Genomic DNA, 15014 nt, shown 5'->3' with positions numbered 1-15014 from the left:
ATGCGGACACTGAGGCCCGCGGGCGGTCGCCCGTGCCGCTTCCGTCAGGCGCTCAGCGCGGCCGCTGTCGCAGTGCCCCCTCAGGGACCCGAGAGCCCCCGCCCCCCTCCAGAGGGAGGGCCCAGCGCCTTCGGGGCTCCGGACCCGCAGGGGCGCGGCGGCCTGGCTCTCCTGCAGCGAGAGGGCTCGCGGAGGGCCTGCGGGCGCCCCGGCGCCACCCGGCCGGTCGGCCGCTCGGGCCAGACCTGTCCACACTGCTGGTCTCTCCCCAGCTCTGGCCGCTGCGGTGGCCAGAGGCGGTGCCCACGTCCGGGCCAGGGCTCCCCCCCACCTCGCCCCCCGGCTGCCCGGCGGGGTGTGCCCACCGGTGGCTGCCTTTGTGCTGAGGCCGGGGCCAATGGACTAAAAATAGCTTGGGCGGAGAGGAGGGCTATTTTTAGCCAGAGTGGCGGGCCCTCCCAGTTCCCGGGTCAGCGGCCACTGGGCCAGGACGGGAGTGGGGGCTTGGGGATGGGAGGATCCCCTTTGCAGGGTCCCCACCCCTCCTGGGCGTCCCCACCTTCCAGACCCCGGGGCACAGCCGGCGCTGGGGAGGGCGGCGGGGGAGAAAGAGCCTGGCCGGGGATAGATAGCCTTGGGGGTGGGGGAAGGGTTGCCCGAGGCCGCCTTTCCTCAACACAACCCCCATCCCCCAGTTGCCCCTGCCTTTTGTTGGGCTGGGAGGCTGCTTTCTATTTTGAGAAGGTGTTGGAATAATTTCCCTGGCTATTTTTAGCCGGTTTGGGGATTCCTCCACCCAGACTGGCCGCCCGCCTCCTCCCTGGGGCCCTCCTCCTCCTCCTCCCTACTGACCCAAGGCCTGCGTCAACTGTAAAGGGCACACAAGGACACACAGCCCCCGGCCCCCAGAAGGGCATCTCCTTGGGGCAGACTTGGGGCGGGGAGACCCCCCTCCCCCCATGTTTCCTGGCTGCGGAGGGAGGGGGAGCTGTCAAGGGCGTTCCCCACGTTCCAGGTGAGCCGGACATTCTGGCCTCCAGGAATCCATGACAGGCCTCCGCTGAATTCCATCTCCAGGGCAGGGCGGGGCTCCCCAGTCTCTGACCTTTCACCTCCTTTCAGTGTGTGACGGGTCTGCCCCGCCTGGGGGCTCTGCGTCCCGCAGAGGAAGATCTGCTTGGTGAGGGTAAACTGAGGCACAGAGACGACGCAGGGTGGACCACATCTTAGGCTACTCCCTGATGTTTTCATCTCCGTCCACACTTCACTCCTTAAGAGCTGGGCGACCTTGGGATGATGACCTCCCCCCTCTGCACCTCAGCTGCCACCCCCAGGAAAATGGAGTAATAATGGAGATGGAATTCTAGAACACGATCCTGGCAGGAGATGCAGCAGGTGGCTCCAGAGCCTGGCTGGAGGCGAGAGGGAAGTTTTGGGTTCTAGCTAACTCCATACTTTAAGACCACTCTCCAGCCATCTCCTGACTCCTCACGGTCCTTGATGCTGGCAGGAGGGACCCCATGCTACAGACAGGGAAACCAAGGCTCTGGCATGATTTCATGGCCAAGGGTCTCATGCCTGGTGACACACGGAGGCCAGTGTGGTCTCCTGACTCTCCTGGCTCTGACCCATAGCATATTCCACAGCTGCCTTCTGCATGCTTTCCGGCATTCTTTTGCTCATTCAGCAAGTATTTGTTGGGCATCGAGTGAATTTCCTACGGCTGCTGTAGTAAGTCACCGCAAACACAGAGGCTTACAGCAACACAGATTTCTTCTCTTCCAGTTCTGGAGGTCAGAAGTCAGAAACCAGTCGTCTTGGGGTCCCGGTTTCCGCCAGCCTGCGATCCTTCTGGAGGCTCCAGGCAAGAATCCGAGGGTGCCCTGCTATCCCTTGGTTCATGGTCCTGCATTACGTGGACCTTCTCTGGGCTCCCAGCGTCCCATCACTTCTTCTCTCTGCCTCAGACCCTCCTGCCTCTCTCTGATAAGGAACCCTGTGGTGGCATTGCCAGCAATACCCCCCCAATCCAGGATATTAATTAGATCATTAATTAATCCCATTTGCCAAGTCTGGAAAACATATACAGGTGCTGGGCATTAGGATGTGGCTATCTTTGGGGAAAACATGCAGGCAGCGACTTTTGTCAGATCTTGGTTGGCAAGGATGGACAGGGACAAAAGCTGACCCGTGCCTGACCTGGGGTCCACAGTCTGGGGTCCATGGCCACACTGATCAGATGGTCACAATGATGAGCAAATATTATGAATAGGGTTATAGATAAAATGTAAGATGCCAAAAAAAAAAAAAAGTAAGATGCCCAGTTAAATTTGAACTTAGTTTTGTTTTTTACTTTTTTAAAGATTTTATTTATTTATTTGACAGACAGAGATCACAAGTAGGCAGAGAGGCAGGTGGGGGATGGGAGGGGCGTGGGGAAGCAGGCTCCCCGCTGAGCAGGGAGGCCCATGCGGGGCTCCATCCCAGGACCCTGGGATCATGACCTGAGCCAAAGGCAGACATGTCTCACCTGCTGAGCCACCCAGGCATCCCAAATTTGAATTTTAGATAAACAACAAATAACTTTTTGGTATAAATATGTCCCGTGTAATAATACGTCTCATTGAAGAGTTAAGTCATCCTGACACTGAAAGAATAAGTTAAAAAAGCTGTAAAGGATTGGTGTGTGTGGCTAGGCTACAAGTTACAGTTTGTCACGGAAGGACTCATCAGCGGTGGCAAACGAGCTGCAACGTGTTCAGACCACCCAAGCCCGCAGTGCGGAGAGCAGGCGTCGGTCCGGGATGCGCCCAACCAGAAGCCGGGCTTTTATAGCTGTGGGGGTGGGCGTGCCCATGCGGGAAGCTCCGCCCCCAGGCCTGCACAAGCGCATCCTGCCCTCGTGGTGAGACGTTCAGCCAATCAGAGCCCGTGCCTCTTCGGGGCCCGCGCCCCCCGCCCCTCCCGCCCCCCCCCCCCGGCCTTGGCGCCTTCTGCGCAGCCTCGCAGGAGAGGAGCGTCGAGGAGCACGAAGCCGGGAGGGTGGTCGCTTGCCCGCCGGGACCCCTCGCAGGACCCGCCCGACCCGGCCCGGCAGGGGGGGGCAGGTAGCCGCGCCTCTTCGGAGAAAGGGCCCTTCCTCCCGGGGCCTCGCGGGCGCGCAGACCTGAGGCGGGACGGGCCGCGCCGGCCTAGGGGACGTCAGCTCCGCTCGCTAGCGGGCTCCTGAGGCCTGGCCGGCGCCCGGGTCAGCGCCCCCTCGCCCCGGACACGGGGACTCCCGGGTCAGCGCCCCCTCACCCCGGACACGGGGACTCCCGGGACAGCGCCCCCCACTCCAGACACGGGGACCCCCGGGACAGCGCCCCCCACTCCAGATACGGGGATCCCCGGGACAGCGCCCCCCACTCCGGACACGGGGAACTCCCCCCACCCCGGACAGCGCCCCCTCACCCAGGGACACGGGGTCCTCCCAGGGACATCATCACCCAGACACCACGCCCCGAATGCCACGCCCCCCCCACGCCTCCCCTGCGCCTCACCTCAGACACACACCCTCGAGGGACAGTGCCCCTGGACATGGTCCCCCCACGCTGCAACATGGAGCCCCCAGGGACATTGTCACCCAGACACTGTCCCCCAGACACTGCCCCACTCCTTGGGACACAGGGTCACCTGGGGACACTGCCCCCCAGAAACCACCCCCCCAAGACACCATGCCCCCCACCCTGAGACAAGGCTTCTTCTGGGACACTGCACCCCACAGTGTCCCCCAGGACACGCTATACCACACCCACATACCTGCTCCTCTTCCCCTGATATCACCCCCCCGGGGTTACAGGTCTCCCTCAAGACACTGCCCCCCAGACACTGGCCCTCCTGGGACACTGTCCCCATCCCCCAACACCATCCCCCAGGGACATGGTCCCCTGGACCCCAGTCCCCGCCGCTCTCTAGGGTCCGTGGTGGAGGCGCGCCCCTCAGTCTCCGCAGCCCCACCCTGCGGGGACCCGCCCCCGGGGAGCCCATTCCCCTTGCGTCGCCTTAAACCTCGGCAGCCCCGATGGCCGGTGCGGTCTTTCCGTTTATTGCTTATTTTCCCGCGCTGCAGCTCACTTCTGGGAGCCCGCGTCTCTCCAAGCAGGGCGGTGTGCCCACTGCCTGCCGAGAGAAGGCCCAGGCCAGGACCCCGAGCGCGCGTCCGCCTGCAGCAGGAAATGCTGGCCGGCGTCGGAAGAGACGGCTGTCGCCTGTGCCGTGCAGGGCCCCGCAGCATCTGGAGGCCGACAGCCGGTGTCCCTCGCTGACTGTCCTTGACGCCCATCCTGTAGCTTCACAAGGACCTCGGGGCCCCCAACTGTGCTCGTGCTACCGAGGAGGACCCCGAGCTGCGGCGCCGTGCCCTGCTGGCCGGCTCTCTCCGCCAGGCTGCTGGGCCTGCCTTGCCAGTCCCACCCGGGTGCCTGTCGCCGGAATGCTTTGGGATCCCCTCCGGAAACAGTCAAGGGGACACCGGGGTGCCACAGCCCGGGGCCGGGGTCCGCCGCTGCTCTCCTGCCCCGGGGGTGTGTTCTGAAAACCGCCTCAGAGAACCCATGGAGAGCGGGCTTCCCGGTGTGCGGGCGGGAAAGACCAGACGTGCGGGGCGTTTCCTCTCCCTCCGTTCCAGGGGCAGCCAGGACCCGGCTGGCGGACAGTCGGGCTGGCGGGGATGGGGGGGGCGCTCCGGGGGGGGCAGGTGTTGCTGGTGGAGCAGTTCCGTGACCCGAGGGTTGGGTTTGGCTTCAGTGCACCCCGAAACCGTGTTCCCTGTTCCAGCAGGTGGGCGACCGTGAGCTCTGACCCCGTGCTCCTGCCCAGATGGTCTCAGTCTGAGCGCCCCTCCCTTGCGGACGCACCTCCAGCTGGCCCGGATGGCGAGGCCACGAGTGTTTGCAAACTCGGGACCTCCCCGGAGTCTCCTGAGGCTTCGGGACCGGGTTGCAGACAAGCTGACCCAGGGGGCAGGAGACACAGGGCTTTTCCTGGGTGTCCCCTAGAGTAGGAACCCACCTTCTGCCCGGCCGGGACACTCTAGAGGGGGGCGTGTGCCCACTTCCTGCCCCAGGATCCGCACGCGGCTTCATCCAGGACGACCTGTTCTGCTCACAGAAGAGTAGAGGGAGGACACAGGGATGAGACCCCCTGCGGGATCCAGGGGCACAGGAGGGATGGGGGTGCTGGTGGGGACTGAGACCCCGACACCTGCTGGCTAGCCCAGGCTCCTCCTCGCCCGCCTGTCCCGCTCCCGGGCGCGGACAGACTGTGTTCTGACCAGAGGAAAAATGTCCTTCTCAGCCGTGGGCTTGGAGTGCTTCCCAGAGGGAGGCATCCTGGCCAGAAAGAGGGCCACATTTTTCGGGCAGGCCCGCCAGCGAGGCCTCGCACGTTGCTCTTTCCACCGGGGGCTTCGAGCTGGCTCTGCGCAGCCACCACACGTGCGCTGCCGGGAGCGCTGGGGCCGCCGTGGCCACCCAGGGGGAGCCCCACCCGGAGCCCTGGGAGCCCTTGCTGCTTCCTCCCGCACCCCTGATTGGAACCCCATGGGGGCGGGAGGGCGGGCAGGCCGGCGGGTCAGGCTTCGTGGCCCAGGTCCTGACCGCCGGTTAGCGTTGTCACTCACCCCTTAATTTGGGACGGACACAAAGTTCGGGGACAAGATGCGTGCAGCGGGCAGGCTGCGTGCGGCTCTCGTCCTCCTCTCCTTTGCATCAGGGAGTTTCCGGAGGTTTCTCTGTTGGTGGCAAAGGTGTACGTGGGGAAGAACGTTAGAGTCCGAGGAAAGAGGGGCGAGGCTGGTGGCCATGGAGGAGGGACGAGCTGGCTCCCGGGGATGTTGGCGGGGATTGCCAGGCTGCCAGCGCCGCCAGGGGTCACGGCTGCCCTGCCCAAGGTCACGGCAATCCACCGGCCGCCTGGGGCAACAGCAGGTCCTAATGGACGTGGACTCAACGAGAGACCGTTTGGACAGGCTGGTTGGGCTGCACAGCCCCGCTGGGGCAGGGCGAGGCCCCTCCCGGCCCTCCGTGACGCTCTGATCCCAGGAGTCCTCTCCGGGAAAGCTCCCGAACAAGGCTCAGTCCGCTTCCCAGAGACCCCAGCCCGGGGTCCGGCAGGGGGGACTGCGTCTGTGCGCTTGTGTCCCTCGCTGCCGTTTACAGAGCAAGGAACTGGAAATCACGGAAACGAAAGAACGTTCCAGAACCGCTGCAGGGCCCTCACGGCTCCTGCAGTTCTCGGTTCCGGTACTTGGACGCAGTGTCACTGCTGCGAAGGCTTCTGTCTTCGAGGTGCGTTGAGCCCTTGGCGATGACGAAGGACCTCCCAGAAGGTCTCATGTGGCGCTTCTGGCCTCGCTTTCAACCCTGAAACCCAGCGCCAGTGGTTCGAGGGACTTGCTCAAGGTCACAGGGGAGCGGGGCTGTCTCCACTTGTTGGGATTTTTAAAAAAATGTATCTTTAGAAGAAGAAGTGGGGGGGACCCGGCTGGCGCAGTTGGAGAGCGTGTGGATCTCGGGGGCGTGCAGTTCGAGCCCCATGCTGGGTGCAGAGATGACTGAAAATCAATAAAAAAAATTTGAAAGAAGAGGAGGAGGAAATCCCGGGACAGGATAAAGCAATCATAGAAGAAAACATACGGTTGCTATTTGCAAAGCGACGGCGGTTTTTCAACCCTGTCCGTCTGTGCCTTCCCCTTCCACCTGCTCTTGGGGCGACCATCAAAGCCCAGAAGAGGCTCTGAGGTCATTTTCGGAGATGCACACAGACATCGCTAAGACGTGATCCCGAGTTCAAGATTAGCCTCTTAATTTCATAAATGAAATGTCCGTTGGCTTGAACGGGACACAGGATTTCTTTCTCTCTGGAGCGGAGGTTTTGTGCAGTAGAATCGGGAGCATCGTGTCTTTTGTGCATTTCTCGAGAAGTTGGTTGGGGATGCAAGGAGGGTTCGAGGCCCTGGACAGGCGCTCTCCGGAGCTCCGGGACTGGGAGGGGGGCTGGCCGTGCCCGGGGGTCCTGCGCGCCCCTGGGGCCCGAGCTCGCTGGCGCGTGGTCCAACGCTCTCCTAGCACCATCTCGAAATTCTTCATTTTGAGCCAAACCATTCAGCTGGCCCCACTGAGAGGCTTCGTGACTCCAAATCGGCCGTCTTCCCCACGTCATGGGTTGGACGTGGTACCGGTGCTCGTGGAGCGAACACGCCGAGTATCGTTGTGAACTTGCTGCCTCTGTGGTCGGCGCTGGGTTTCTGGCTCTGACTCAGTGTCCAGCTCCAGCCTCTCGCCGGTCTCCCTGGGCTTAGGGACCCCAACCTCCCTCCTTTCTGCTGCGCAGACCCGGTCACTGGATGTAGGGCCCAGGGCCCAGTCCAGCCCTGGCTCCTCTGCAAATGGCCTATTTCCAAAAAAAGGGCATGTTCAAAGGCGGGGGGGGGGGTGTCTCAGGGGGGCAGGGCTTGAACATAGAGTTTGCGGGGGGACACAGTTCAGCCCACCATGGTAGCCTAGCTGGAGCCCCTCTCCAAAGCCTTTCCTGACCCGCCGTCCCCCCCAACCCCCGCTGGAGCCCCGTCCCCTCCTTTGTGCCGTGATAACGTGTGGGTCTGCTGGCCTCACGCTGGACCCCGGGACTGTAGTGAGCGAATCAGTGACGTGCGCTTGCTGGGAACACACGGAGATGTTTCCGCAGCCCCGCACAATCATCTAGAAGAATCTGCCACACTGGGTTGACCAGTGTCCCTTCCCCAAATTCTTGCCCACCTGGAACCCTGCCATTTGACTATCCTTGGAGATGGGGTCTTTGCTGATGATGTTCATTAGGATGCGGTCCTGCTGGAGTGGGGGGGGCCTGCACCCAGGGGCTGGGGTCCCTCCAGGAAGAGGGACACCGGGAGACACACAGGGGGCCTGGTGGCCACAAGGTGGAGAGAGGAGGTGATGCTCCCAGCCTAGAGACCCCAAGGACCACCAAGAGCCCCTGGAGCTGCAGGAGGTGGGGAGGGTCGTCCCCGGAGCCTCCCGAGGTCGAGAGTGTAAATCCTGTGGTTCGAGCCACCCGGGGCCTGGTCCTTCACCACAGCGGCCCCCCGAAGCCCTGACACCCACTCTCTCTGGGAAGGAGGGGCCCCCGGATGGGAGTGTGCAAGCCCGAGGCTCAGGAAACGGGGAGGGCCCTGGGGTGCCTGTGCAGGTCACCCGTGGCTTCCTCCTGAACTGCCTCACTCTCCCCTCCCCAAACAAAGGGGTGTTTGCGAGCCTGACGGTGGGAAATAAGCCCAGTGAAGATCAGAAGCCCGTGTCGGGGACCTCCACTCCCAGTGGGGGCTCAGTGTGGCCTCCGGCCCTCCTTCAACCTTTTTGGAGGCGCAGTGCACCGTGTCCGTGTCCTGCGGGGTCGCGTCCCTGCCCTAAGGTCGCCTGTGTTCACCCCCTCGTGCTTCCGCCCTTCCCCGGCCCCCCGATCCGTTCGCGGTCTCGTGGTGGTGCCTGTTCCAGAAGCTCCCAGGGCTGGGGACCCCGCGCACGGCCCTCTCACCCTGGCCTCTGCCGCGTGACTCCTGCCCCTCATGGCTTTGGGGACGCCGCTGGGGGGGGCCTGTGAGGCCGCCACGCCCCGGGGAGCCCAGCCCCCCCCATCTGCAGGTGTTTGACTCCGTGTTCCTGCAGGACTCCTGACCCCCTGGGGGCTGACAGCCACGGGCTCTGGGCAGGGGGGGTGTGCGCGTCCCCGGGTCCTGCTCCTGAGCCGGCGGCCGGTGCCCCGGCCTCCCAGGACGCCCTCATGTGCCCGGGGGCCCCAGGCAGGCTGCCGGGCCACTGGCCTGGGGGCAGCAGGTCCCTAACCTGCTGAGTGGATTCAAGGCACGAACGGCTCCCGCGTGTTCTGCAGCCACCATGGCCTATTTCCAAAAAAAGGGCATGTTCAAAGGCCAGGAGGCTTTGGGATTGGAGTGTTATGACAGAGGCAGCGCTGAACACCCCCGGGGCCTTCTGTGGACGCGTGCCGCATCCCTCTCACGTGCGGGCCCGGAGCAGAGCCGCCAGGCCTCGTCCGGGGCTGGCCTGTCGCCGCCAGCAGCCGCTCTGAGGCCAGGCCGCCCACACACCGGCCCCGTCCTGCAGCCACCCCACCCCCGTCTCCAGAACTCTCCATCCCCCCACACGGAGACTCCGTCCCCATGAAGCACGGACTCCCCACCCCCCACCCCTGCCCCGGCTCCCACCCCCTCCTCTGTCCATGTAGACGGGACTCCTCTGGGCCCTCCTGGGAGTGGGGACCTGCGGGACGGTCCTTCTGGGTCTGGCCGCTCTCGCTGGGGCTGGATCGTGTTCCCATGTGGGGACGGGCCACGCTGTGTGTGCCCTTCATCGGCTAGTGGCCCCTTCCCCGTGCTGTGAGCGGCTGCTGTGGGCCCCACACGTGGGGATGGTGCACCGGGGGCAAGTCTGTGTTTGGGTTTTTCAACTCATTTCCGATCTTATGCTCTCGGACGCAAAGAGGATAATTTTTATGAAGCTGGGTCTGTAAATGTTTTACACAAAGTTCTCTGCCGGGAGGTCAGCATCTTTCGTGGACAGATTTGTTACTAAGCTTGAACTCCCTCCACAGTCCGGTGTGAGTCGGGACCACCACCCACTCGCCTTCTCCGCTGGGGTCTCTGGGGGCCGAGCGTGGCCGCTGGGTGGACTGGACGGTGGGGGCACCGGGCCTGGGGCACTCCGAGCTCTCAGGAGAGCGAGGCACTTTCCCGACGAGGGCGGCCCATGCTGGACGGAGGCCACCCCGAGCCGGGGCACAGGGCTCAGGCGTGCTGAACCTCACGCAGGGCAGCCTGAAGTTTTCGTTTTAAATTTATTTGAGAGAGAAGAAGAGAGAGAGAACGAGCAGGAAGCAGGAGCAGAGAGAGAGGAGGAAGCAGGCTCCCCGCCGAGCAGAGAGCCCGATGTGGGGCTCGATCCCAGGACTGAGATCATGACCTGAGCCGGAGGCAGACACTTCACTGACGGAGCCCCCAGGAGCCCCTCTCCAAGGTTTTCTCGCTGCAAATTGAAGGCCCATGGAGGCTGAGGGCCACCTTGTGGGGCTGCCCGAAGCCACGTTCCATCCACGCAGCCCCCTCCTAGCAGCAAGGGGTGCACGCGTGGGGGGCAGCCCGTCAACCGTGCCCAGCCCGCCCTCCCGCCCGACCCCAGCCCCCACAGGCGGTGGCACGGAGAGAGGACCAGGGAGCCTTGGTGCCGGGGATCAGTCACTCTGTATTAACGATTCCACACAACATTAAAACACTGCAAGAAAGTGGGTGTGGTGCACCAGGAATTTTTTTCCCTTTTTAAAAAAAAAAAAAATCAGAAATAAAAGCCACTGAACATCCCAAAGGAGATGGGGTAGAACCTGTTAGAGCCACGGATGGCTTCTGCAAACCAGAACCGGTCTTTGCAACGTTTGGCAATGGTTTCCACGGACTGAGAAGGAAGCGGGCAAGGGCCCGACATACGGCTGCTTCTCCGGGGATTCCGTGGCAGGCTGGCTTTTTGTAGGTGTTCTTGGAGGACCAGCGTGACCTTTGGTGGCCTCACCTTGGCCGGGAAACTGCCCCTGGTCCCTTGCCCTCGGGGCAGGCTGACGGCCTTTCCCGGGCCCCCGCGCTCAGTGGGGCCGTGCAGAGCCGGGGGAGCTGCCCGGAGGCCCAGCGCTCGGGCAACGGACGCCAGAGTCGCAGGCAGGACGGCACCTTCCGCCGCCCGCGGTTCACATCCCCCAGGCCAGGGGTCTTGGCCTGGGGGTCACCCGTGGGGAAGGGTGCACGTTCTAGCTCCTTCCTGGTGTGGGGGAGGGGAGGGGAGGCGCCCCACCTGCCAGCCCCCTGGGGACCCCCAGACTCGGTGTGTTGGGGACGGTGCCCTTCACGTCTCCCCTATGCCGTGGGTCTCCCCCAGGCCCATGGCGCCAGCTCTGCTGGCTCCGGCTGACGCCCGGCACACGATGTGTTCATGCGGGACGCGCCCAGGGAAGGCTTGGGCGCTTGAGGTCTACACTAGGGACACGGAGACTTACTCTAGAAGGAAAACAGGAGCTAGAAGGACACCCACGGTGGGGACGGCCGCCTCCCGGGGTCGAGGTCCCCGCCAGCCCCTGGGGGAGGCAGCTGGGCGGGTGTGGTGGCCGGGGCTGGGGGCGCGCCCGTCCTCACCCTCTCTGGGGCTGGTTTACCCCCACCCCTCAGCCCGGGGGGCTCTGACTTGAGTTGGGGTTCACTCCAGGGCTGGGGGTGCCGCTGGCTGTGGGGCTCCCTGACTGTTCAACCGCACCTGGGCCGCGGGCTGGGGACACGCGATAAGGCCGAGCGGGACAAAGCCAGTAGGGAGGGGGTGGACTGAGACCAGGGCCTCCCGTCCTCGCTGGGGACCCGCGGCCCGAGGACCAGCCCGGAGTGCTGGGAACGCAGGGGAAGGACGGGCTCCAGGGATTAAGGCTTTCACAGAAGGGGCCCAGACAGGCTTTGCTCGGCCAACCGCCTCCCCGGTCTGGTGTCTCGGGGCGGATCCCTGGGGCCCTGGCCTACCCGCCGAGGACAGCTTCTGCTCTGTCTCCTTGCTCAGCTGGGGATGGTAGGAGGCTGGCTTCCGCCCAGTGAAAGGTGGCCAGGGCATCGGGCCCTCGCAGCTTCCCCGTCCAACGGCAGGTTTGGAGACACTGGGCTCCCCAAAACCCCTGGTGCTCCCGGACCGGCCGGAGAGAGCTGGGAGCCGGGGAGCAAGGCTGGACCCTACAGCCTGCGCCCTGGGGAGCCAGCCCGCATGGGGACACGTCCCCCCCATCCCCAAACCTTAGCGCTGCTGGGGTCTGGGCCTTGGCACTTGCAGGGCTGGGGGGTGGGGAGCAGGAGCCTTGAGGTCAGCACGAGGCCCTGGCCCCGGCCTGTAAGGGGAGGACCCTCCGGGGGGCGGTATGCAGGGGTGCAAGGGTGGGGCAGGTGGGGGATGGCTGTGCTCGGGCCCTCCCTCCGCCTCCTGCTCCTGGAACCGTGCCGGTGGTCACAGGGGCCAAGCGACTGAAGAAAAGTCGCGGAAGGGCAGGCGAGCGGGTTAGGCATCTCACCCCCGGGGGCCATGGCTGCTTCCGGGACCGGACGCCTTCTGACCTACGAGGCAGGGCCTCCCCAGGCCGCCCTCCCGTCTGCAAAGTGGCCACGGCCACGGGCAAAAGCAGAAAGCACAACAGAACACAACACGGCCGCCCGGAAGGGCCGAACACAGATGGTTCGCGCTGCCCGCCTCGCCGCGGGCTCTCAAAATGGGCCGCGACGCAGGCGGCCGCTCCCGGGAGCCGGGCAGGGGCCTGGAGACCCGCCTCCCTGAGGGCTGGGGTCCCCGCGAAGGGCTGGGGGCCACGGCGGGGCTGTCGGGGGCCACGTGCCACACCGATGCCACGCCGGTGCCACGGCGCAGGGGGACATGAGGCCACGCGGGGCGCACTGCACAGACAGAGCCCCCCTCCCGGCCCCTACCATCTGGGGGCGCCTTCCCCGTGACGTGGAGCTGCGGGCTCTGGGCTCAGTGGAGAGGAGACGCGGTTCCCGAGCCGTGTACGGGGCCCTCCGTGCACCCCTGACCTGGGGCGGCTCGGGGAGAAGCAGCGCAAACGCAGCAGCCTCGCCGGGTGCCCCGTCTCCTTCCCCCACCCGGCCCGGCCACTATCCCGATGGCGGCCCAGAGCCTCCGGACGCCGTCAACGCGTCACTCGGGCATTTCTGCGGCTCCCCGCGGGCCGCGGCTCCCCGGCGTCTCCCCACGGGGCCCGGACAGGACAGCGCTGCTGGGCTTGAAACTCCAGCTAGACCCGGAGGACACATTTTGCCGCGTCCATGGTGGCGGCTGCTCGCCTCTCTTGGGGACCGAGCGTTTCGGGACTGGAGATGGCTCGCTTGCCGGCGCAGGGGTCGGCACCCGAGCCGAGGGAGCCGGAGGGAGGGACGCCCGGAGACGCGGCTACAGGATAATACAAGGCTTCTTGTCCTTAAAGGGGTTCTCGGAGGCGGGGACTCCCACCAGCAGGGGGTCGCTCCGGGCGTGCTGCTCACAGTAGCTCATGAGCTCCGACGAGGCCTTGGACACCTGCGCGTGGGCACAAGGACCAGAGAGGACGGGTCAGACGGGCTGCCCCGCGCGCGTCCACCGCAGCCGAGGCGGGAACAGCCCAGCGTCCACCCACGGGGACAGATACACCCGGCCTGTCCACCCACACGCGGGAGCATCCCCGGCCCCGGCAGGAGCGAGGCCCCCACGCGTTGCCCCGGGACGGCCCCCACGACGCGCAGGCCAGACCCTGGCGGCCCCACGGGGTGTGAGTCCACGCGTCTGACACGTCCCGACCAGGCTCCTCTCCAGACGGGACGGGGGCTCGTGGGGGCTGGGGGGGGACTGTTGATGGGGACGGGCTCCTTTTGGGGAGATGGAATGTTCTGGAACAGGGTGAGGCAGGCGGTGGTTGCACAAACGAGTGTGTTATCACCGCGGGCGAGAGAGAGAGACGGCGCCCTCTTTAGGACTCAGACCGAGACTCCATTCCCACCCAAGACAGGAGGCACAGGAGGAGTCAGCCCAGCATCGGAGGGACCCCAACACCAATTCCTGGGCCTTCCTTTGCTGGCCCCTGAGCTGGCTGGGTGCAGTGACCTGGGCAAGGGAGCGGACACCTGGGGCACTTGCCTCAGGGTCCCCAGAAGAGGAGGGGGCAGGTGCAGGGAGGGCCACTCAGGCCCTGGGAAAGCTGATGGGGGAAAGGGGTGCTTCGTCACAGCAGCGGGCACAGCCCAGCCCTGCACCCCACCTTCTAGGGTGTGCATCTGGGGCTGTGGTGGGCACCGTCCCACTCCACTCTCCCCAGCAGTGCTGGGGGCTGGGCACTGGGGTTCAGGGATCCTGGGCCCCTGGGTCTCCTCCCTGTGGCGGGAACGGTCAGGGGAGCCTGCTTCCCCACGTGCCAGGAGCGGGTGTGACCGGGGAGAACAGGCAGGAGTGAGGACTCTCCTCGGGCTCTGTGGTCTGGGGCGCTGCACCCCTGAAAGCCAGGGCTGCCCAACCTCATCCCCAGGGCTGCCCCGTCTGCAGGCTGGTCTCGAGGTTCATCCTGGGGACACTCCTACCCACAGAACCTGACAGTTGCCACTGTCCCGAGCCCGCGGGTGCTCCCAGGGCCGCTGCCGCGGATGAGCTTGGTTTCTAGAGCTGTATTTGGAAAGCAACCCTCGAAAATGACAAAAATAGCCTCCATGACCCCCCGCTCACGCCCCCGCATCAACAGGAAAGCTCTGCCCAGAGGGCCGGGCCCCCCATGCCCGCCTCGCTGCCCCTTGCCAGGCCCTGGCCCTGCCGGCTTTTCAGATGCGCCCATGTTTGCGGTTCTGGTCGCTGGTTTGGGGATGGAAAGCCTTAGGCGGGGCCGCAGTGGGAGGGTGGGTCCCGTCCTGCTCCCTCCTCCGCGTTCAAGGGCGGCAGGACGCCTCCAGCACATCCAACGGGCCGGAATGAATCCCGCTCTCCGCTGGCAAACCGCGGCAACCGCGCCTTCAAGCCTTTCTCTTTCTCCAGCCCGAAGGAATGCTTTGAATGCTCAGGGCTCTGGAACGTTCAGACCCTCCCGGGAGCTGCCTCCCCAACTGGGGGGCTGCGGGAGCCCCCCACCCCGCCCGCGGGGCTGACAGGCAGGTGTCAGTCGGTCTGGGGCTGGGCCGCCGCTGCTGAACTTCCGCGGCAGCAGGACGTTGACTCAGTAGAGTGGCAGGTGCGCAGAGAATCCGTCTGAACAGCCCCGCGCCGCCGATGTCCGGTTTTATGCGTCCACTCGGCCAGGTCAGAGGACCCGAGTGGAGATGTCACTGGGAAGGTCATTCTTATAGGAGATTAACATGTAAATGGGTGGGCCACGTGCCATCAGTTGAAGGCCTCCAGAGGTGACAAAGTTTGCCTCCAGGG

At 64.9% G+C, this 15014-nt stretch overlaps 2 protein-coding genes across 3 annotated transcripts in view; one reads left to right on the top strand and one right to left on the bottom strand.

Moving 5' to 3' along the window:
• On the top strand, positions 1-5039 carry LOC122910271 (basic proline-rich protein-like). The gene is made up of 6 exons (XM_044254923.1): positions 1-225; positions 1123-1180; positions 3002-3107; positions 3842-4070; positions 4332-4614; positions 4861-5039. The coding sequence occupies exons 1-6, from the start codon at positions 1-3 to the stop codon at positions 5037-5039; spliced, it is 1080 nt and encodes a 359-aa protein (XP_044110858.1).
• Positions 5040-10275: 5236 nt separating this feature from the next.
• The window catches only part of GNG7 (G protein subunit gamma 7), a 110917-nt gene continuing 106178 nt past the window's right edge, over positions 10276-15014 (bottom strand). For both annotated transcript variants that reach the window (XM_044254613.1, XM_044254614.1), the window contains exon 4: positions 10276-13154. In XM_044254613.1, the coding sequence (XP_044110548.1) occupies positions 13029-13154 (126 nt within the window). In that variant the 3' untranslated portion in view covers positions 10276-13028. The remainder of the gene's footprint in view (positions 13155-15014) is intronic.

The sequence above is a fragment of the Neovison vison genome, chromosome 6 (assembly GCF_020171115.1).
Source record: "Neovison vison isolate M4711 chromosome 6, ASM_NN_V1, whole genome shotgun sequence".
NCBI lineage: Eukaryota > Metazoa > Chordata > Mammalia > Carnivora > Mustelidae > Neogale > Neogale vison.
Note: the sequence above shows the minus strand (reverse complement) of the source record. Positions and strands in the feature narration are given on the sequence as shown.